Consider the following 24,896-nt stretch of genomic DNA (forward strand, 5'->3'; position numbering starts at 1 on the left):
ATAACTCATAGTTCTGGCAATAATTCAATACTTCTGCCAGCAAGATCCCAAGTTATTCGGAAAATTGAGCTTAACTCAAAAGAAGACAGTGTATTTATTCCAAATCAGGAAATTCAGCATGGCATTTATATTGCAAATACCATAGCAACATCTAATAATGCCTTCATAAGACTACTAAACACAACAAATACCGACCAAGTAGTCAGTACTGATAACCTAACATATGAATCACTTTCGAACTACGATGTAGCCAACACAAATTCAGACAATAGGAAAAAATCCGTACTATCACAACTTTCAAAAAACTTCCCTTCACAGTTCAAGTCACAGCTTTCTAGCTTATGCACCCAGTATAGCGATATATTCGGATTGGAAACCGAATCAATAACCACAAATAATTTTTATAAACAGAAACTGAGATTAAAAGATGATGAACCCGTATATATAAAGAACTATCGAAGCCCACATAGTCAGGTGAACGAAATACAAAAGCAAGTAGGTAAATTAATCTCTGACGGGATTGTCGAACCGTCAGTATCTGAATACAATAGCCCATTGTTACTTGTTCCTAAGAAATCATCCCCCGGGTCAAATGTTAAGAAATGGCGATTAGTAATTGACTACCGCCAGATAAATAAAAAATTACTATTTGATAAATTCCCATTACCTAGAATTGATGACATTTTAGATCAACTAGGTCGAGCAAAATACTTTTCATGTCTTGACTTAATGTCAGAATTCCATCAAATTGAACTCGAAAAAGGCTCAAGAGATATAACGTCCTTTTCAACGAGCAACGGCTCATATCGTTTCACGCGATTACCCTTTGGATTAAAAATAGCCCCTAATTCATTTCAGAGAATGATGACTATTGCGTTCTCTGGTCTAGAACCTTCTCAAGCATTCCTTTATATGGATGACTTAATAGTAATTGGCTGTTCCGAAAAGCATATGCTTAAGAACTTAACAGATGTTTTTGAGAAATGTAGAAAGTACAACCTAAAGTTACATCCAGAAAAATGTTCATTTTTTATGCATGAAGTGACTTTTCTAGGTCATAAATGCACTGATAAAGGAATATTTCCAGATGACAAGAAATACGATGTCATTATGAACTACCCAGTTCCGCACGACGCGGACAGTGCTAGACGTTTCGTAGCATTTTGTAACTATTATAGACGTTTTATAAAAAATTTCGCCGACTATTCACGGCACATAACAAGATTATGTAAAAAGAATGTTCCTTTTAAATGGACGGATGAGTGTGAAAATGCATTTCAATACTTAAAAACAAAACTTATGGAACCTACCTTGCTACAATATCCAGATTTCACTAAAGAATTCTGTATAATAACAGATGCAAGTAAGCAAGCATGTGGAGCGGTTTTAACTCAAAACCATAATGGTCTCCAACTTCCCATTGCATACGCATCAAGAGCATTTACAAAAGGTGAAAGTAACAAATGTACTACTGAGCAGGAATTAGCGGCAATTCATTGGGCATTTCAGACCATATATATATGGAAAACATTTCTTAATAAAAACAGACCACAGACCTTTAATATACCTCTTCTCAATGATCAATGATCAATGATCACGTATGAGGCTCGAACTAGAAGAATACGATTTTACAGTCGAATATTTAAAGGGAAAAGATAATTATGTAGCTGATGCTTTATCAAGGATAACCATCAAAGATCTACAAAATATAACTAGAAATATATTGAAAGTCACTACCAGATATCAAAGTAGACAAAAATTCCGCGCGGAAAATCAAAAACAAGAATTGCCAATGCAATCTTCAAATAAAGCTTCTAAGCCCAACGTATACGACGTCATAAACAATGATGAAGTACGTAAAGTAGTGACCTTGCAGATAAAAAATTCGTTATGTTTATTTAAACAAGGCAGAAAAATTACTGCAAGATATAATGTTAGCGATTTATATACTAATGGAGTTATTGACTTAGATCAATTTTTCCAAAGGCTTGAAATGCAAGCCGGTATACATAAAATCAGCCAACTCAAAGTGGCACCGTGGGAAAATATCTTTGAACATACTTCAATAGATAATTTTAAATTAATGGGCAATAAAATCTTGAAAACATTAAGAGTAGCGCTACTCAACCCGGTGACCCAAATAACAAATTTAAAAGAAAAAGAAGCAATTTTGTCTACATTTCATGATGATCCAATTCAAGGAGGTCATACTGGCATATCAAAAACTTTGGCCAAAGTAAAAAGACACTATTACTGGAAAGGCATGTCTAAAGATATAACTGAGTACGTAAGAAAATGTCAAAAATGCCAGAAAGCCAAAATAACTAAACACATAAAGACTCCTTTAACAATTACAGACACACCAATAAACGCTTTCGACAGAGTGATAGTGGACGCCATTGGTCCATTGCCAAAATCAGAAAATGGCAATGAGTATGCAGTCACTCTTATATGTGATTTAACTAAGTATTTAGTTGCAATACCTGTTCCAAATAAAAATGCTAATACTGTCGCTAAAGCAATATTCGAATCTTTTATCCTGAAGTACAGTCCAATGAAGACGTTCATTACGGACATGGGAACAGAATATAAGAATTCAATTATAGACGATTTATGCAAATATTTAAAGATTGAAAATATTACATCCACAGCACACCACCACCAGACAGTCGGAACAATAGAAAGAAGTCATAGAACTTTCAATGAGTACATACGATCTTACATATCGGTTGATAAAACTGATTGGGACGTATGGCTTCAATATTTTGTCTTTTGTTTCAACACGACCCCCTCTATGGCACACACTTATTGTCTATATGAGCTAGTATTTGGTAAAACAAGTAATTTACCGAAACATTTTAATAGCATAGATAGTATAGAAGCACTATATAATATAGATGACTATGCTAAGGAAAGTAAGTATAGATTAGAAGTAGCCTATAAAAGAGCTAGAGTTATGTTAGAAGCAAATAAGAATAGAAATAGATCATATAGTAGATCATAAAGTAAGGGATATAGATATATCAGTAGGTGACCAAGTTTTATTAAAAAACGAGACAGGTCATAAGTTAGATCCTAAATATACAGGTCCGTATATAGTAACGGAAATAGGAGATAGAGACAACATTATAATAACAAATAATAAACATAGGAAACAAACAGTTCATAAGGATAGATTAAAAATCTTTATTTCATAAATTGTACTTAGTATGGCCATACAAAGACACACATATATAAATAAATAAATAAACATATTTTTTTAATAATTTCATTTTCTTTAATTCTAATAATATAAAAAAAAAATAATGTATTAATTAGAAATTTTTATTATAAAAATAACTTCATTATATTACGTTATTTTTCAAAAGGAGGGAGATGTAGTGTGCACATATATTGAATACCCACTGTACCGAAAATACTTAAAGGGTACACACTGTAACACTTTGTTGCAGTGTTTACATATTTCAAAATCCCGGTCATAACTCCTAAGTGGCCGAAATATGATCCGATCGTTATGGCTTAGCCCACACACGGTAAATGCTAGCGTCGGCATAATTGCAACGAACGGACAGCATATGCATACCCCTCGCGCCTACACTTGAGAGCGCATAGCAATATACATAAGTATATAGATACGTAGCCGTCTCTCTGCCGCTGCCTGCTAACAGCGCAGCTATGAGACTTAGCCTTAGTTAGACTTAAAGAATATTGTAAAAAAGGAGAGACATTTCGATCGTTGGAGCGGCACCATTGCTGCTCCAATAAACCAAACTCCAATAAACCAAACTCCAATAAAATAAATCCAAACGAATTTCAGTAGAGGGTCACCTCGTTCTCTACTTCTACTGTGCCCCTACTCCAGTCTTCCCTTGATGGGTAAGAGGTCGAGAATGCGTTCCCGAATTTCATCTCCCCGATCATGTAGTCGGTCTTAACGTTTGTATATATGCCGCTGCTGCCAAGAATCTTGCCGTACCCGGCGCCGTATTCCCTCCATCAATTGCTTGCCTTCAGTCTTACTGCGCTCTGTGCTGCAATGTCCTTCACGAACAGCTCTATAGGCATTATATTCAGGATAGCGTTGAGGGCCGCCGCGGGGCATGAGCGCATTGCACCCACGGCCCCCGCACTCGCTGCCCGTTGTATCCGTGTCAGCTTCTTTCTGTTGTAAGCACTAGTTAGTGCCAGCCACCATACTAGGGCTCCGTATGTTAGTATTGGCCGTACCACTGCTGTGTAGAGCCAAAAAAATATCTTTGGGTGCAGTCCCCATTTGTTTCGAAACATTTTCCTGCAGGAGTAGAATGCAATGCTTGCTTTCCTTACTCTTTCTGCAATGTTTTCTTTCCATGAGACCTTTTTATAAAGAGTTACTCCCTGATACTTCGCTCGCTCCGCTAGTTTTAACTCCATGCCGTTTACACTAGGTATGTTGAAGGGTGGTATCTTTGTTCTTCGTGTGAAGAGCATAAGTTCTGTCTTAGTGGGATTGATACCTAGTCCGCAAGACTGTGCCCATTTACTTAAGCGACCTGAGGTGTCCCTCTCTTCACAGTCCGCGTGTGGTGAGTGCCACTCAGTTCGGCTGTGATCGTCCTGCTCTTTAGCATAGCCCCGATCCACTCTCTGATGTCTCTCTCAATACCTAAGAAGTTGAGGGAGCCCAGGATAGAGTCGTGGTTCACGTTATTGAACGCGTCTTCGATGTCTAGGAAGGCGGCCATCGTGTATTGCTTGTTTTGTAATGTCTTCTCGACGATGTACAACTTCGTGTCGTGCTGTTTCTGTTGACTTGCCTTTACGGTACGCATGCTGCGCATCCGAAAGTTGATGTCCCTCTAGTGACTCCCGGATGTGGATGTCCAGGAGTCTCTCTAGTGTCTTCAGGGCGAAGGAGGTGAGACTTATCGCTCTGTAATTCCCCTTCTGCCAGGTTTCGGTATAAATATGACTTTTGCTCCCTCCACAGAAGTGGTGCGTCAGTCTTATACAAGATTCGTAAATGGCTTTTAGCCATTTGCAAATGCTATCCTTGGCTGATTGTAGCATTGCCGGTATTAAGCCGTCTGGGCCCGGGCTTTTGTACTTATCGAAAGAATCTATTGCCCACTGAATTCGCTCAGTGGTAATGATGTCTTTCGTTGGCGTGTCCATTTGAACGTTCGTTCCCCCCTCGGGTTCCGAGCTCACTCTTAGGCTTCCTGGGAAGTGGGTGTCAACTAGTAGCTCTAGTGACTCCTCAATTGTCGTCGGAGCAGAGCCGTCTGCTCTGTTGATCAGGGTAGGGCTTATTTGCCCCTTGGCGAGAATTTTGCTTACTCTCGCCGTGTCCTTTATGCCTTCTTGTGATTCGCAGTAGTTTTGCCAGGACTCTTTCTTGGCCTTTCATACTGCCTTTTTTTAATTTTGTTTCTTTATGCTTCTTTGTATGTTTCCCAATCCCGAGTTACATAGGTGTTGTTGAAGGACTTTCTCGCGGTCTTTCTGAGCTCGCTTAGTTCCTTTGTCCACCACGGTGGCTATTGCTTCTTTGAGAATGTTAGCTTACAAGTCTCTTTGAAGGCATTGTTCAGGATATTCGTTAGGTCCTCCACCTTCATGTCGAGTGCCTTTGCAGTGGATATTGTCTTGAATTCTCCTGCCGTTTACTTTAGATTGAACAATTTCGCTGAATTTGTTCCAATCCGTCTTATGGCGGTTCCTTCTTGGCACCTGTTTATTAACTGGTGTCGTTATTTCAAAGAAAATGTACCTATGGTCTAAGAAGAAGTGTTCTTGACTACCGGCTCAGGCGGGGCCGGCTCGTCATGGGCCATGTATGCCGATGCTATGGTGACTCCTCTCCCATCCGCCGCCACGAATCTGACCACTGCTAGGTCAAGTGTGCTGAGATTGGGACAGAGCATTAAAATGACTCTTAATTACTATGCAAGCTCTCGACCTACCATTCGAGTTTGTGCACAGTAGTGTGTATCCTTGGATCCTTAGTCCAGTGACTTGCCCTTCCCTGGTCCAAGGCTCCTGTATCAAACCGATGTCGATATCCCTCTCCCTTACAAGGATCGTAAGATTAGCAGAAGCGTGCGAACTGCGCTTCAGAATAATCTGCACGATTTTCGTCATCGATGTTGGTGGAGGTGGAGTCAGGAGATGGTGGAGTCCTCCAATATCTCGTCCGGCTCGGCCAAGAAGACCTTTATCTTGACCTTCCTGATCCCGTACCGGACCTTGTGGTCATTGGCCTCCAGCTGAGGCAGCCAGCTCTGGTTTATCAGGAGAAAAGGCTGGCTCGTCTTCATTTTCTGCTCCGCTCTGAGGATGGTCCAGTCCTATGTATGGGTTCTGGGCCCTCAGACAGGCAATCACCCTGCATGGTCGGATTGGTAACCAGATGCGAGCTCTGGGTTTCTTTGGGATCTCCCTAGCGTGGACTAGCCTAATCTTAAGGCCAGCCCAAGTGTTGCTAATCTTAGCCAAACAATCCGCAAGGAAGGTCCGGAACCTGTCGTCACATCTGATGACCCGGTGCCGCCTGATTACGTCTGAGGAGTCGAAGGAGGGGATGGGACCGGTCGGTATGCTAACCAACCTACCGGTACCCATGTCGGCCAACTTGGCCTCGATCTCCTGCCACAGCAGGCGACCGTCGTCGTTGAGCTCGTCCACCACCGCCTTAGCCAGACTGTCTCTGGACACCTCGCTAAATTTCTTTGTCTTGCTGACAAAGTTAGTCGCTCTCGGCTTGCCCTGTGGGTCCTTCGCTCTCTTAGGTGCGCTTTTGCTCACCTCCTGTGAACGAATTCGCTTCACCTTCGAAGGCTGGAACGCCGACGGGTTTGCCGCTTTGTATGCCTCGAATTCCACGATCTCCGCAAGGCATCCCGAGGGTCGATCTTGCCCTCAGCCTCGTTCTTGGCTATCTTGCCGAGAACAAAGCGGGCTCTGTTGACCTTCGCGCGTCTCTGATGGTGAGACATTTTCGCCATCTCTGAGGTGGTGCCCACCTGAGCCCCACCTGTGTGTTTAGATTGGGGAGTGCTACTCGCCCTCCCCTCGGATTGCGACTCTTCTTAGTCGGTCTCCGATACAATGTGAGATGCCGCGACCAATCTCGGCCTCGGCATCTCCTTCTCGTCCTTCGTTGACAGTTTTTGGGGTTTATCCTCTCCCGGGAGATTCGAAGCTCGGTTTAATGAATTTATAGCATTTCATGAACGCCCGCTATGCTCGTCCTGGAAAGCGCCAAAGCTGCGGCAAGGTCACTTACGACCCAGGGTTGCCTGGCCCTGGGAAGGCTCCGTGCAGACACAGCTGGATTAACCCCTCAGCTGCGAACCTGGAAGACAGTGTAAACGGGTCGCGTCACACATCTGACTTGAGGGGAGGCTGATTAAAGACTTGCCTAAGTCCGCCTGACTAAAATTGCTCAGCATCCCCGGTCGAACCTCGACTGGGGACCTGCTTCCAGCCGCCCTCGCTTGGAAGGTATAGTCGCACTACCGATGGTGTACACAGTTACGGCAGATGACACAGTCATCCGTTGATCCCCCTGTGCACCCTATCGGCTGACGGCCTAAGAAATAAAAGAAGAAATAACTAATATAATACACGCATACAATGGCGAAGTCAAACAGTAAATTCATTTGTAATTACAACCACAGAAACCACAATAATAGAAGATATCTTCAGAAAAGAAAATAACATATTTTGAAACGTAGAAGAATTAAATTCAGAGTTAAAAGAGTGGGGGAGACACGGTAATATCTCGCGGCAAGTACATGTTTTATTTTTCTGTAGTTAATTATAACAATCATTGTTTTAACATGTACTCAGTTCGACTATTGCTGTGAATTTGTCATTTGACTGATATATGTTACATAATGCTGTCACTAAGCACAACGTTTAAATACATGTGAATTTAGTGATCTTGTTTATAATTATATACTATTGCTCTGAATTTAATAATTTTGTTTGTAATTATAAATTATTTTCTTCTTTTTAGTTCGGTTATTTATAAAAGCATGTATTTTTAGTTTTTTTAAACAATTATTTATTTTCTATTTTTTAGTGTGGGTACCTATAAAAGCGTGTTTTTTTAATTTTCTAAGCTATCAATTATTTTTCGTATTATAGTTCGATTTATCAATCAAATTTTACGGACATGTAATAATGAAATATCTTACGAACTATTTCGTAATCTCATTATTTCATTTCAGCCCTCTTTGTTGCATGGGATTTTTCCTGTTAACTTTGAGCAACCAAGTTCTTCAATGCAATCTTCTTACACGACTAAGTGCAACATAAGCTTGTCCAGCAGACATGCGCACATCGCGCGCTAGCTCTGTGTCTCTTACTCCTTTACGGAGGATCTATTATAATAAAGAATTTATCAATCCTGACGATCCAAATCAGAATAATGAAAAACTTTTATCATCGGTCCTTCTGAAGTATGCAAAGTTTCAAGCTTATCAGATAATTGGAAACCCTTGAAAATAGTGTTCAAAGATTCCGTTACATACATATGTATGTACATACATTCCGAACTAATAAAAGCGTATTAAAAATGGTGTACATTTTCGGAATTCTCAAATCAATTGAGAGCGGCTGAACCGGCTTGGATTAAATTTGTTTATTTGTCTAAAATTGCCAGACGTTGTTAAAAGATTTTGATTAACTTTCCTACAAATTTTGTTCGTCTTTAAAAGATGATGACAAATCACTGTTAACGCATACAGTAACATCCCTGCAGTACCAGTCATCAGGAATTCATAAACGTTTCGACAACAGTCAAGGGGATTCATCGATGACAGGCCATACAAACGGTTGTTGAATTCAACATGGGCATGTCCTAGGCTGTCATCAATAGAAATTCATCAACAAATTCATCAACAATTCATCGATGATTCACCAACAATTCATAAATGTTTCATCAACAATTCATCAATGTTTCATCAACAAAATTCATCGACGGCCGGGCCAAGGTGCTGCCGACGACTGCCGTCTAGACTACCGCCGTAACTGTATCGTGGGCAGAGCGTCGTATTAGAAGTCGCAGTCGGCAGAGCGTCGACTCGGTAGAAGTCGCAGTCGGCGCGTTGATGACGGTCGATGACAGTGGCCTATTGATGACATGCGGTAATGCAGGGTATAGAGGAAAAATGCAAATCTGTGAATGTAAAACTGTAAATATAATATGTCTATGTCGATTCGTGGTCGCGTTCCATTTTCTAGCAGAGTGAGTTTCGACTTTCCTGGCTGACGATCGCTGAAGACTGTCCGATCGTTCTGCCTAAGAACTGCCTTCGAACCACACACAACGACAGCGACGCGACGCTGCCGCCTCGTTATAACGATTCCTGTGAAAAAGGGAACTGGCAGCGCAGCTGTGTAGCGCCACATCGAACGAAGAGGACCATTTAAAGAAGAGAACCAAGAATGCATTCTGCATACGCTGGTATACGAATGGTAGATCCATTCGCCGACACGGCCATACTGACTCTAACACGACCTCGTGTATAAGTAACTGAACGTTTCTCTTTTGCCCCTTTTTCATTCATTTATTTATTTATTATTTTATTTATTAACTTTAAAAAATATTTCGAGTAATCCTATTTACCTTTCTTAACTAATGTCAACTTATCAAAATAGTATCAAACTTTCTTAAAACAAACTTTAGCATAAACATTACCATTCTGTTTGGGTTTCTTTAATACTTCAGGTCTTCAAAAATTATGTTTCATGTTCACACATACAGACTTCTTTTTTTCTTTTTCTTTAATCCAATTTTTTAACTCAATTCAATATTCCAAATATCTAATGCACCACACGCCATGATCAAAACAAACATCAGCTTATTTTGCACTTGTGCTTACATTAATATTACATTATCTCATTATCGTGCACTCAGGCCACGATACTGTCTCTTTACATTCTCTTTTCAAACATTTCATTCTTGTGCTTACATAACACCATCCAAGTACTCTGCCATTTCCTTTGGCCAGCAGTACAACATATCTTTGCCACCCTTATTAGGGCACAACATTCTCAGTATTCTCATTATTTTCATTATTATAGTCATCAAACACATTCAGCTCTTCGGGTACTTCCCCTTCTGGTAACTTTCTTAAATCTTCATGCGCATACTTATAAGTTTGTTTACTGATTAATGACTTTAAACGTACCTGTCACCCTCTAATACCTCTGTTATTTCGAAAGGCCCCTTGAATTTTGGACTCAACTTGGTTTGATGCCTTTCCTCGTTTTTTAGTAAAACAAAATCTCCAACCTTGTGTCTACGTACTTTCGCCTTACTTTTATCAAACCGTTCTTTATCATACACTGCTGTAGATACAAAATTCTTTTCAGCTTGCGCTCTGACGTTTGACAGGTCAACTTCGTTTTCTATGTCACAAGGTGGAAGTAATCCTAACGGCCTTGATACTTTTCCCAATAACATTTCTAGAGGACTTGCCTTCGTCACTCGGTTAGTTGCACAATTAATTGCTAACTGCACCTCTCCTAGCACATCCTGCCAAGACTGTATTCCCGTTTCAGCCGCCGTTAACATATTTTTCAACGTGCTCATTGTTCGTTCCACTTGGCCATTAGCTCGACTAGCACCGGTGGCAATCAAATGCAAATTTATTTTCTGATCAGAACAAAATTGACTAAACTTTGCTCCTGTAAAACACCTTCCCTGGTCGGCTATTATTCGGTTTGGTACTCCAACAACAAACCAATAAAACTTTCGTTAAACTCTCGTTAACTTTACCAAGTGTCTTTTCGAAACCTAAATGCATAATTGACTCATGGACTTGGTTTATGACGGACCATCTAAAAGCACGCGGCACCACCGGTAAACCACGGGTTCTGCCATTTCTCTGATTTTTTCGGTGGTGAATTTCTGCCCTTAGTTCATAAGTTTTCGCAATATCTTCAGAAAGAGAAAAGTCTTTTAATTGGTTTACAATTTCGGCTATGTCTGAGTCTCGACGTTGTTCAGCAATTAGTCAATTACTTGAAATTTCAACCAAGTTAACTCTCTTCTCTTCCAATACTTTTACAGCAAAGGACCCTGGTGCGATAGGGTTTCTCGACAAAAAGTCAACATGTGTCATTCTTTTCCCTTCTCTATATTGAATATCAAATGTAAATGACTGCAAAAAGGCCCACCATCGCTGTGCTCTAGGAGTCAAATCTTGCTTATTTCTTGACGCCTTCAATGAGTTACAGTCGGTAAAAACTGTAAAGTTCCTGCCCAAAAAATAATGTCGAAAATGTTTAATGGAGTTTACGACCGCTAAGGTTTCTAACTCATACGAGTAATATCTTGACTCTGCAGGTGAAGTTGTTTTGCTGAAATATTCTATTACCTGGGGTTTGTTATTAATTCTGTGTAATAAAATGGCACTGTAGCCACTGCAACTTGCATCTGTATTCAGTTCAATTGGATAATTTGGGTCAAAAATAACAAAAACTGGCTCATCATTAAGTATAGAAATAACCTTCTTCCGTATCTGCTCATGTTCTGTTTTCCAATTAAATTTATTTTTTTCAGAAGTTAAGAAATATAACGGTTGCATTAACTGCAAAAACCACTTAATAAACTGCCGGAAATACGATGCTAATTCAATAAATTGTCTAAGTGATGTTACAGATTGTGGAGGCATAAGGGCTGTTAACGCTACAATTTTCTGAGGGTTTGGACGAATTTCTCCATCACTGACACTAAAGCCAAAATATTGCACCGATGTTTTCAGGAAGGAACACTTTGTAATATTAAACGAAAATCCAGCCTCTGTCAGAACATTTAAAACAATCTCAAATCTTTAAAAGTTTCCTCTAATGTTGTGGCAGTTATCATAATATCATCCATATAGTATCCACTGGCCATATCTAGACACGTAAAATAATTAACTCCTCGAAGTCTATTTATGTGATCCTGTATAAGTGGCAGCGGATATTTATCAATCACTGTGTTTGAATTTAGCTCTCTATAGTCAACGCAGAGACTGTCCGAACCATTTTTCTTTTTAACTAACAGTATAGGGCTTGCATAAGGTGAACAGCTTGGCCTTATTATATTACACCTCAACAGTTCCTCAATTTTCCCTCGAACTAAATCTCGCTCGCATGGACTTAATCGGTATGGCCTTCTCTGAACAGTTTTACTTGGATCGATCAATCTAATTTTCATTTCATCTACTTTATCTTTAGTGTATGGAATTCCATTGATAAAACAATTTGAGTACTTTGCCAACAATGAATTTAGTTTTATTTTATTTACTCCGTTAAGTTCTGTATCAATATCAGCTGGCTCACTACCAGTACACGAATTAATTATTTTGGCTCTTGAAATCATAAATTTGTCTAATGAAATGACAATATCAAAACCCTGTATTTCACGTCCAATGACGATATCGTTTTGCATGCGATCATCGCCTATTATATAAAACAAAATTTCAATATAATTATTATCAATTTTTACGTTACTTAGAACTTTTACAGTACTACATATTCCACTACTCCCAATGCCTCTTAACATAACAATATTATTCAATCTTTTACCAGAAAACTTTGTACTTAGCTTTTCTTTCATCAGTGAGCATTCCGATCCGGAATCAAAAGTGACTTCAAAAATGTGGCCTCTATGGTTCATGCTCCCTTTAGGTACTGCAACCCTGCACTGTTCCTCTCGCTATCAGTCGGTCGCTTTGTTAAAATATTTAGAAACATAGCGGCTGGTGTTTCTATTGTATCAAAACGTTGTATGAACAATTCCTTGAACTCGAGCCAGGTTATATCAGCATAGCACACTTGGGATAGCCATTGCGAAGCGCTACCCTCCAATGCTGAGCTTAAAGCCGCGACCAACGCACTGCCTTTCCACAGTTGAACACCACGATGAGGCGATGGCGCCTGCTTTGTCTGGATTAAATTTTGGTAGTTGCACCGATTTTCTTTGTTCTGCATCAGGATCTGTTTTTTTAATTGCTCGCACAAGTTCGATTAAATTTTGATTTTGTAGTTCCATGATGGCACGCCGTGGTCCATCTAATGTATTAGGTTGAGGACCCGATCCCACTTCTGATGTCGATTCGTGGTCGTGTTCCATTTTCGAGCGGAGTGAGTTTCGACTTTCCTGGCTGACGATCGCTGAAGACTGTCCGATCGTTCTGCCTAAGAACTGCCTTCGGACCACACACGGCGACGGCGCGACGCTGCCGCCTCGCTATAACGATTCCTGAGAAAAAGGGAACTGACAGCGCAGCTGTGTCGCGCCACAACGAACGAAGAGGACCAATCAAAGAAGAGAACCAAGAATGCCAAAGTTCCGCGTAAGACAAACTTTCTAGGAGCTAGCATTCTGCATACGCTGGTATACGAATGGTATATCCATTCGCCGACATATATGTGAATGAAATGAGGGCAGGTAATTCTTCATCTTTTTTTAATTTTTTAAATGTATGTAAATATAATATATATTGTATTGATTCCTAGTCTTGGAAGTTCTATCTGCAAGGGTATATAAACTTCGGCATGCCGAAGTTAGCTTCCTTTCTTGTTTTTTAATAATTCCTGATATTAGGCGATCAAACATTGGAAGGCGTACATCTGCTTCACATCCGTAAATAAATATTCGTAATAATAAAACACAAGATAAACGTTCCAAACAATATGCATTACGACGGACACAATATGCACATGTTCGTATTGCAGAAACGCTTCCTCAGAATATATAAAATTTTAATAGAAGAAAACAACCTGTAAATTAAGACTTGAATCCCACTGATTCTGGCACCTATTCGGTCAAGATCACAAATTGCGTTGGCTGTTGCATTTTTGTGAACTGACGTTATTGAAAGAGGAACTCATCAACAAAGTTTTCCCCCACATTGCTCAAAATTATAAAAATATCAATTGGGTTAGTGAACAAACAATACTAACAGAGATGAATAATTTTTCAATTCCATTATTCAAGAAAAACCGCTGGAGAACTGCATTCTTAAAAATCGATGAAGCGACTATCCGGCGAAAGTTTTGAACTTCCTTGATGTGCCAGAAACTTCGCCGCATAACTTACAGCTGAAGGTTGACTCAATCATAATCATACTGCGGAATCTGAATTATCCGAAATTGTGCAATGGTACGCGGTTGCCCGTCGGAAAACTATTCAACAATGGAATTCAAGCAACTGACATCAAGGGCAAATTTAAAGGAGAGGAACTCCTAATCCCCCAATAATTCCAAATGATCTTCCATTTTAATTTAAGCCAGTTCGGTTGGCTTTTCGATCACAATCAATGAATGACAAGGTCAATCATTGGAAGTCTGTGGGATTAACCCTGAATATCCCTGCATGGTCAATTGTATGTTACGTAGCATGTTCCCGTGTTAAAAAGCCGTCGTCGTTGTATAGTTTTGGGCCGTAAAATAAAGATATTGTTTATTATATCGCCCTTAACTGATGAGATGAATTATCTGCGTTTTATTATCAATTTGGGATTACATCTATAAAACATTAACTAGGGGAGTGGCAAAGTTCGACAGGACATCTTGTAAATGTATAAAAGAAAACTTAGTTTTAGGTAAAAACAAATTGCATCAACACATTACCTAAAAAAATGGGCAAACAATCGATATATGTACATACATGTACATATGTACATGTATTTCTCGTTGAGGTAGTCTATTACGTTTACAAATTTAGGTTATCAGTTTGTTTGGAATTGGTTCCCAACTTTTCTGTGTGTAGTTTCGGATCATTTTTGGCTCCATTCCCCAAAATCTAACCCATTCGGCGGCTATATGTATGTATGTACATAGCTTTCTTACTAAGTAAACTTTTTGTGTCTTACATGCACACCTACATACATAAGTATGTATGCATGTACATATGTACATACATATATGCAGAAAATGTTTTTTATTTGTATTACTGTAAGTATTAACCACCAGGCTTTGGCGAGCAACTATCACCGAATCTGCGAATCGTTTATGCACAACAAATTTAATAAACGGTTTAATGAGTAATTCATCAAAAAACAAGACACAATATTTTTCACCTATTCAAAATGTTATTGGAATTACATATACATACATACATAAATACATACATACATGCATACAATGGTTTTAAATCTAACAGACACCTTAATAGAATTAAGTCAAATATTTGCTATAACATTAGCTATTTAAATTAAATATCCATTCTAGCTGAGTGACTTAGGCTTAGTCACTCTGAAGCTTTTGTATGCATTGTGTATTAAAATACTGAGATCGCTAATCTTATTATAAAAAGCGACTCAAGCTTTCATCGTTAGTAGTAATAAAGCTTCGTTCGAGATCACAGCTACATATGTACATACATATATACATATGTATTCATATGAAAATTTGCTAAAAGTAAAATTAATTATAAAGCAATACTTTAAACTGCTTTTACAAATATTATAGAGGAAGGTAAACCAAATATTTCCACAATATTAACATTAACCCGTAAACGATGCTCTATTTGTGTTCAGTTTAATCGTGTTCGTGCTATGTCTTCGTATAGATAGTACAAATTAAATTAAATTAAAAAAAAAATAAAATAAAACTGGTCAGTAACATGCATATGTATTGATTTTCATATACATATGTAATTTGTATATTGTATGTATGCATTCAAATGTGTTACAGCGTAAAACCGAAATCGGAAACCATAAAATACAGCCATGGTTGAGGAAAAACGAGAATACTTTCATAGATACCCACATACATACATATGTATGTACATACATGAAAGTATTTTGAATATTTTTAAATTTGGATAAACATAAACATACACATATTAAACTCTTGTGAATGGTATTACGATTTTAGTCAGAAGTTGAAGGAGACATAAACGGTACATACCCTGCAGCACCTGTCATCAACAATTCATGTATGTATGTACATGTACTTATGATAACATGTATGTATGTATGTGCATATGTATGTACATGTTACTGTGGCCGTTCACAACGTGACGATAAGCACCGAGAGTGTACGCAAGGCAACTACTACATAAAAACATACATACTATGTACATACATATGTATGTATATATGTACATGCATTTATACATAAAAGTCGACTTAATTTAGATTTGTCTTATAAAAAGCGATATGCCAATCAAAATTGATCGCTTTAGGTTTTTAAAAGTTCGAGCTAAACCATTTTTAATACGCTTTTATTAGTTCGGGATGCATACATATGTATGTATAAACAAGATCACTAAATTCAGAGTTAAAGCGTGGGGTGTAGGATTTTTCTTTATTTTCATAATTCTCCCCTTACAGATAGTTGCCCTTAGACATTGATTATAGATGCACACCACGCTTTTAACTCTAAATTTAGTGATCTTGTTTATAATTATATACTATTGCTCTGAATTTAAACATTTTGTTTGTAATTTTTAATTATTTTCTTTTTTTAGTTCGGTTATTTATAAAAGCATGTTTTTTTTTTTAGTTATTTTAAACTATTATTTATTTTCTACTTTTTAGTGTGGGTACCTATAAACGCGTTTTTTTAATTTTCTAAGCTATCAATTATTTTTCGTATTTTAGTTATATTTATCAATCATATTTTACGGACATGTAATTATGAAATATCTTACGAACTATTTCGTAATCTCATTATTTCATTTAAGGCCTCTTTGTTGCATGGGGTTTTTCCTGTTAACTTTGAGCAATCAAGTTCTTCAATGCGAATACCGTCTAAGGTTCTTACACGACTAAGTACTACATACATGTAAGTTTGTCCAGCAGACATGCGCAGATCGCGCGCTAGCTCTGTCTCTCTTACTCCCTCTATAAAAAAAGAATTTATCAATCCAGACGATCCTAATTAGGATAATGAAATTTTTGTATCAAATTATTACATTGTCATCGGTCCTTGAGAAGTATGCAAAGTTTCAAGCTTATCAGATATTTGGAAACCCTTGAAAATAGTGTTTAAAGTTTCCGTTACGGACATACGTACATCCCGAACTAATAATAGCGTATTAAAAATTATAAATGCCTGTTTTCAAACTCATTTTTAACTATGTCTCAAAGCCATTGTGTATTATTTCAGAATTTCGTTCTTTCTTATTTCTTATATTCTTTATTTTTTCAAAAACGTAACAATAAATCTTAATCTCTTCATTACTCTACCTGCACCGGTGTGACGACGACTTAAAAAACACTCTTCCTTTCGCATATCGTGGAAATAGCAATGATATACATCCGGTTCACCGAGGTTGAACTTCTTTTAGTCGAAGAAGACCACCGTCTTCCACTCCTTGTTCCACGACATGTGTTCTTCAAATAATTCGTTTACAGTGTTGAAGATCCGTAACGTCATACGACTTTTTTGCAGAAGATTTTTTCGTGCTAGCTTTTAAAACGTCTTCAGGCTCTCTCACATTTTGTTCAAAAGCCAGTTCTAGAGTCAGCCAATCTTTCTTTTTAGTCAGAAGTTTGCAACGCAATTATGGAGATTTTCCGACCATATAAAGTATATATATTCTTGATCAGGATCAACCACCTAGCCGATCTATCCATGTCCGTCTGTCCGTTTCTACGCAGACTAGTCTCTCAGTTTTGAAGCTATCTGAATGAAACTTTGCAGTTAGTCTTTTATATACCATCGTATATATGTCGGAAAGGGCCGGACCGAACGACTATATCTTAGGAACGATTGGACAAAAGTTATAACTTTTTTTTTTTGGTTTTCAACAGATTTTCATCAATTTTGAGATATAGCCCTTTTTTATTATTCTAGAATGTTTTGATTTAAATTCTATAAAAATCGGACGAATTTATCATATAGCTGTCATAGGATCGATTGTACAAAAACTATTTTTTTTTAGTTTTCAACAGATTTTTATCACATAGCCCTTTATTATTATTCTAAAATTTTGATTTTAATTTTATGACAATCGGACATTCACAGTTTTGCATTTTCCTATGGTTGGTATATTACAGTGATGAAGGCCAACACTAGAGACTCCAATTAGAGCTAAGCTCTTTTTTGTTCCACTCCCTCTATTTGCTATTTGTGGTCCCGATCACTATGAGTATCATCCTCGGCCAGTAGGGAAGCATAGGATTGCCGATACCTTCAGCTTTTCTATGCTTCCCAGTGACTCCATCTGGTAGGAAAAAAGTGACGAAGTCTGGTGTGATTTGGCGCTGGACAGAAGCAGAGGAGGTGCTCCGGTGTCTTTCTACAGATTGTATTATGTGGCAGTCCCATCTTCATTGCATGCAATCCGATCGCCCAATATCCTGTGGTGACTGCCGTGAACCTGCTGATATCCCGTTTTCTATTGTATAGCAGTTCACTGGTTCGTTTTTTTGTCGTATCTTGGCCACCATTCCTTTGATATTTTCTGCTCGCTCTTTCTTAACCATTCCTTGTTGGCTATCTGTTGGAAGTGGTCATGGATCCTTGTCTGGATCGCGTTAAGGGAAATCGGTATTTTTCCCTGCTCCAATCTTCCCTTGTTGGATATGAGGTCGAGAATGCGTTCCCGTGGGGGCATGAGCGCATTGCTCCCACGGCTCCCGCACTCGCTGTTCGTTGTATCCTTGTAAGTTTCGATCTGTTGTATGCCCTAGTTAGTGCCGGCCAACATTTTCTTCTTACTCTTTTCCTTACTTACGTTGATGGACTACGGTCAGTACATTCAAGTGCCCTTATGAGTAGTTAGTAGGCGCGAAAGGAAAAATAAAAAAAGAGAACCAGGAAATTAACTAGTGGCGGGCTGCCAAATTGCTTGTCTGCCTGTCTACTAACTGGGTAAGAATTAAAGTTTTTAGTTTTGGAAAACTATCTACGTTAAAGATTAATGTGTACAAATCATTATAATTTGCACACAATACTCTAAAAGGTTCATGCAAATCTACAGTGGTGCAACACCAAGGGAATATAGGATCTAGTATTTCTGCTTGATACATAGAAGTTGAGCTGACTCAAGAAGTCAGCACTTTCCACGTCACTATGAATAAGGTTATAGATGAAGGTAATGCCAAGCATAGTTCTATATAGAGTCCGATCTGGTTCTACTCTAAAATTCCGTCTCGAATTCGTGGCTGATTCTGTTCAGAACCTGGTCGAAATTCCTTTCTGACTCGGGGGGTACTTCGTGTCGATATTAATGACAAATTCCTAGCAGGATTCCTTACTGATTCCTCGGGTAATCAGAATTCAGGTTTTCTAACGCCTACTGTATGGAAATTCCTGGATGATTCAGGATGGAAGCCAATCTCCTCTCCAATCCAACCTGATTCAAACCTGAATACAAAAGGAATGATACTGAAGGGAGCTATATGATATCGTAATCCGATTTTCATAAAATTTAATACAGAGTTTTAAAATAACATTAAATGGCTATAAATTCACAAACATCTTCTTAGAACAGGGAAAGTTATAATTTTTTTCTAAAAATTTCCCGATCGTTCTTATGGCAACCATATGATATAATCGTCCGAACCGACCCATTCCGACTTATATACGAGTAAGTGTATATAGAAGACTAACTGCAACGATTCATTCAGATAGCTTCAAACCAGAGACTAGTTTGCGTTAATATGAACAGAAGGACGGAAAGACGGACATGACTAGCTCAACTCGGCTGTGGATGCTGATCAAGAATTTTATATAGTTTATATGGTCTGAGATGACTCATTCACTGCGTTGCAAACTTCTGAATGAGATTAAATATCCTGTAAGGGTATAAGGGTGGAGAAGGTCGTGATCTTTCTGATAAGCCTTCTAGCTTGTAATGTTTTTTTTTGTCTTAGTTCCGACAACATACCTTCGGTATTTGCTCACCCTTGATCGGCCTTCGTTTTGAAATAGTCCTCACCCAAGAAATATGACGTCGTTGTATCCAACAAGTTCATTTAAGGCTAAAATTTCTCTTCATTGCTCTCTTGAGTTGAGTGCAATCCAGTTCTCCTATGATTATTCTATTTGTGAATATCCACATTCTGATGCCTCTATCAATATCTATCAACTTAATGGGTTCGGCGTGTACGTTGTTGAACGCTACATTTATGTTCGGGAAGGTGGTCATTGTGTATTGTAGTTGAGCGACCACTTCATGTAGTCCCGTTTCGTGTTCCGTCTTTTTATGTATTCATGCTGCGCATCTAATAGGTGCCTTGTCAGGAAATTTGAAAAGAAAACACCGAGTCCGAATGGTCAAGAAAGCAGACGCCAGCACCATTGAATGGTGATATGGAAGAATGGTGACATGTACCTTGGATGTCTTATTGAAAAAATAATGTTTACGTGTAATCTTAAAATAAATGTTGCAACAGTAAATTTCTGTTTTCGACCCTATAGTGTCTGGGCTCTACCAGTAAGATGAGATCTAATGAGATCCTTTGAAATACAAAAGTTGGTTATATATGGTGTATATATATAATAAATCTTGCATTTCTTTCTGAGCTTCCTCAAAACGTGTGCCTCGCTTTCGTGTCGTACCCGAGCACCAGCTTGATTACCGATTCTGGCAGAGCCCGACTATCGTTGGCTATGTATGCTAAGGTTATAGGTAGTCGGTGTCATGAATCTGTCAACTACTGGATACCAAGATAAGCGATAAAAAAAGCATTAAAGTGATTAACGCGTATTGTAGAATGTAGTCAGGTTGTGTGAGACCAGGGACTTGCTCGTCCCGATTTCATTGTTCTTGAAGTAGATCAATGTCAATATACTTCTTCCTTAGATGGAAGACATTAATCTTGGACTTTCTTATGCCGTACCGCGTTTTATCGTTGTGTGCTTCTAATATTTATATATCTAAAAATTGTGTAAATTTTTGCTATTCTTACAAAAGCTAAAAACGGGTGGACCGATTAAGATTAATTTGGCATCGCCAAATATTCCTGTTAATGGATTGGATCGTTTCCGGCAAATTTTTGCGAATTGACGTCATTAACAAAGTTTTCCCCGACATTGCCCAAAATTATTTAAATTTCAATTGTGTTAGTGAACAAGCAATCCAAACTGCAAAGAATAAGGTTGTCAATTTAATTATACAAAGTTAAACATCTGGAGAACTGCATTTATATCCGACTGAATTATTGATCTAGATTGACGTGCCAGGAACTCCGCCGCACAATGTACTGCTAAAGGTTGGCTCGATCATAATCATGCTGCGTAATCTGAATCATCCGAAATTGTGAAACTAAACAAAAAAATAACGAACAATGTAATTCAAGCAACGATTATCAAATTCAAAGGAGAGGAACTTCTAGTCCCACGAAGTCCAATAAGTCCTAATGGTCTCCGATTTCAATGTAAGCGAATTCAGTTGCCATTTTGGTTGGCTTTTCCGATGACAATTAATAAATCGCAAGGCTGGCCAATCATTTGAATTTTTTATTATTAACCTTGAATATCCCTATTTCAGTTGTACGTAGTATGTTCCCGTGCTGAAAACCCGTCTTCAGTGTATATTTTTGCAAAAAAAAGAGTATAGCTTACCATATCGCTCTGAATTGATGAGTTTTAAATAAGTTACATAAAAATTGAATTATCTGCTATTTATTATCACTCCGGAATTATATAAAACATTAATTGAGGCGAGTCAAAATTCGCCGAGCCAGCTTGTTGGATATTAATTTTTTTTTATATACCCTTTAGGGATATTATAATTTCAGTCAGAATTTGCAACCATATAAAGTATATATATTCTTGATCATTTCCATCTGTCCGTTCGTCTGTCAGTTTATACGTAAACTAGTCTCAGTTTTGAAGCTATCTCAATGAGACCTTGCAGCTTATCTTGTAAATAGTCTCACGCGTATATATGTGGGAACGGGACGGATCGGACGACTGAATCATACAGTTGCCATAGAAACGATCGGAAAATTATCTTCAATGTTTTTTAACAAAAATATATATAATTTATATTGCATTAATTCCTAGTGATCGAATTTCAATCGGCAAGGGTATACAAACTTCGTTTAAGTTAAGATAACATATATATAACCACTAAGCAAGAAACACATAGAGGTGTCAAACAGTACCAAAAAGTACTATCACAAAAACGGCTGAGCCTGGAACCCCAGAGCACCCGAACGATATGTCTAGAACCCCAGAGTGCCTTCGGCTTTTTCGAGTTCGAAGCAGTCGTTCGAAACCGAGCACAACAAGAATTCACTTTTCAGTGGCAGATCGACCGTGGAAGGATGAGCAGGGGTGCGTTTCTTTGCGCTGTGCTCTTGTTTCTGTGTATATGTGTATATGTGTACAAGCGCTCACACGTTTGTATGCTTGTTCAAATTTCAGCATGCAGAGTCTTTTTCAAAGATTTTGGACGACCACAGCCAGTGGGCCGAAGCGGCGTCACAGCAATACTTAGCCTCTAGCGCTTGCATTGGGGGACAAATTATTTAAGTTATTTCACTATAATTACTACTTATTTTAATTTAAGTTTCTTTTCTGACTATATTTCCCAAAAGGCATTTTGTTGATGAATCATCGATGAATTGTTCATGAATTTGTTAATGAATTGTTGATGAATCATCGATGAATTGTTGATAAATGATCGATGAATTGTTGATGAATCATCGATGAATTGGTAATTAATTTTCATTGATGACAGCCTATAACATGCCCATGTTAAATTCATCAACAGTTTGTATAGCCTGTCATCGATGAATCATCAACAGCACCCGCTTGACTGTTGATGAATTACTGATGACAGGTATTGCAGGGTATGTTGTTGTTGTCTATGCAAGTGATTTGCGCGTGTCACTTTTTGTTTTGTTTTGATTTTCTAAGATTCTTTGATTTGTTTTAATTATGCTTACATACATATGTCAATATCTATGTATGTATGTACATATGTATGCATATTTGGGCGCGCTTTTATTTTAGCGCACTTTTTTGTTGTTGCTTAGCAAATGAAAAAAATTAAATTAAATAAATAAATACTTAAATAAAAATGCATTAACAATTCATCGATGATTCATCAACAATTCATCGATCATTCATCAACAATTCATCGATGATTCATCAACAATTCATTAACAAATTCATGAACAATTCATCGATGATTTATCAACAAAATGCCTTTTGGGAAATATAGTCAGAAAAGAAACTTAAATGAAAATAAGTACTAATTATAGTGAAATAACTTAAATAATTTGTCCCCCAATGCAAGCGCTAGAGGCTAAGTATTGCTGTGACGCCGCTTCGGCCCACTGGCTGTGGTCGTCCAAAATCTTTGAAAAAGACTCTGCATGCTGAAATTTGAACAAGCATACAAACGTGTGAGCGCTTGTACACATATACACATATACACAGAAACAAGAGCACAGCGCAAAGAAACGCACCCCTGCTCATCCTTCCACGGTCGATCTGCCACTGAAAAGTGAATTCTTGTTGTGCTCGGTTTCGAACGACTGCTTCGAACTCGAAAAAGCCGAAGGCACTCTGGGGTTCTAGACATATCGTTCGGGTGCTCTGGGGTTCCAGGCTCAGCCGTTTTTGTGATAGTACTTTTTGGTACTGTTTGACACCTCTATGTATTTCTTGCTTAGTGATATAACTATAAATAAATAAATATATTAATTTAATTGGACGTTGATGCACTACGGCCTGTACATTCAAGTGGCCCGTATCACCAGGCACGTGCCTGTTTGGCTTAGGTATTAGTAGGTGCGATGGAAAATATAGGACAGAATACGAGGAAATTGACTACCGGCGTGCTACCAGGTTTTTAGCTTGCATGTTTACTAAGTGTGTTAGTATTAAAGATTTTAATTTGGGATGGGTATCTACGTTAGAGATTAGTGTGTAAAAATCATTATAATTTGCATATAACACTCTAAAAGGTTCATGCAGTTCAAAGGAGGTTCTACAGTGGCGAAACATTAATAGGATATAGGATCTAGTAGTTCTATATGGTACGTGGAAATTAAGCTGACTCAACAAGTCAGCACTTTCTACATCACCATGGATAAGGTTAAAAATAAAGGTTATTCCTAGCATTGTTCTACGATTGGCTAAGGACAGCAAGTTTATTAACAGGAGTCTACTAGAGTAGAAAGGTAATCTTTGGTTTGCATCCCAATTTAAACCGCGTAGAGCGAAAAGTAAAAAGTTCTTTTTAACCGACTCAATGCGTTTACTATGGACGCCGTACTGAGGGCTCCAAACGCAGCATCCATATTCTAAGATAGGACGAACTAATGAAGTATATAAGGATTTAGTAACATAGGGGTCATTCCTTCGACCACCGTTTAATAAATCCAAGCACACCCTGGCTCTATTCCCCATAGACGAAATATGATCAATAAAGTCAAGTTTTGGATCCAAGCGGACGCCCACATCATCAACAGAATTAATTCTTTCCAAAGAGCAGCCGTTCAGCGTGTAAGTAGCAAGCTTAGGAACGACACGAGAGAATGTCATTAGCTTGCATTTCGAGCCATTTGAGTTTAATAAGTTTACACGGCACTAAGTTTGAAAATTATTGAGTGCTGTTTGTGAATCCGCCTGGCAGACATTGTCATTGTATTGCACGCAAAGCTTGACATCATCCGCGTACATAAGCACTCTGGAGTTAGTCAAGACTTTGGGCAAGTGACTTAGACACCTATCCTTGCTTCTGCCCATCTGTGAGCTGAACCACATAAATAAAAAACACTGTTTCTTGGATTCGTAGATATCCTCTTTTCAATTTTTATCAATATTTTTTCATGTATTTTCGAGTGGCGAATTTTACGTCTATATAAGAAAATATCGATATTTCTTTAGAAGACGATATCTCGGAGACTAAAAAATTAGAAATACGAGGTATTGAAAAATTTCGAAGGTTTGATTCAAGTATAAAGAATTTTATAAAAATCGAAAAATCCTATTCC

At 38.2% G+C, this 24,896-nt stretch overlaps 1 protein-coding gene across 9 annotated transcripts in view; it reads left to right on the forward strand.

Annotated features, from left to right (window-relative positions):
* Positions 1-24,896, forward strand: part of LOC110188035 (phenoloxidase-activating factor 2) — a 95,841-nt gene that overhangs the window by 68,073 nt on the left and 2,872 nt on the right. Inside the window, exons 1-2 of one of the 9 annotated variants that reach the window (XM_020957575.2) lie at positions 15,105-15,462; positions 16,676-16,776. The exons of 1 other annotated variant lie outside the window; for it this stretch is intronic. Coding sequence is in view for 1 of the 8 variants with exons in the window: in XM_020957572.2 (XP_020813231.2) it covers positions 14,859-14,940 (82 nt within the window). In the remaining 7 variants the exon portion in view is untranslated. 7 more of the 9 variants (XM_086832998.1, XM_086832997.1, XM_020957573.2 and 4 more) reach the window with 7 other exon arrangements.

The sequence above is a fragment of the Drosophila serrata genome, unplaced genomic scaffold (assembly GCF_035046125.1).
Source record: "Drosophila serrata isolate PLE 108 unplaced genomic scaffold, ASM3504612v1 contig_264, whole genome shotgun sequence".
Lineage (NCBI taxonomy): Eukaryota > Metazoa > Arthropoda > Insecta > Diptera > Drosophilidae > Drosophila > Drosophila serrata.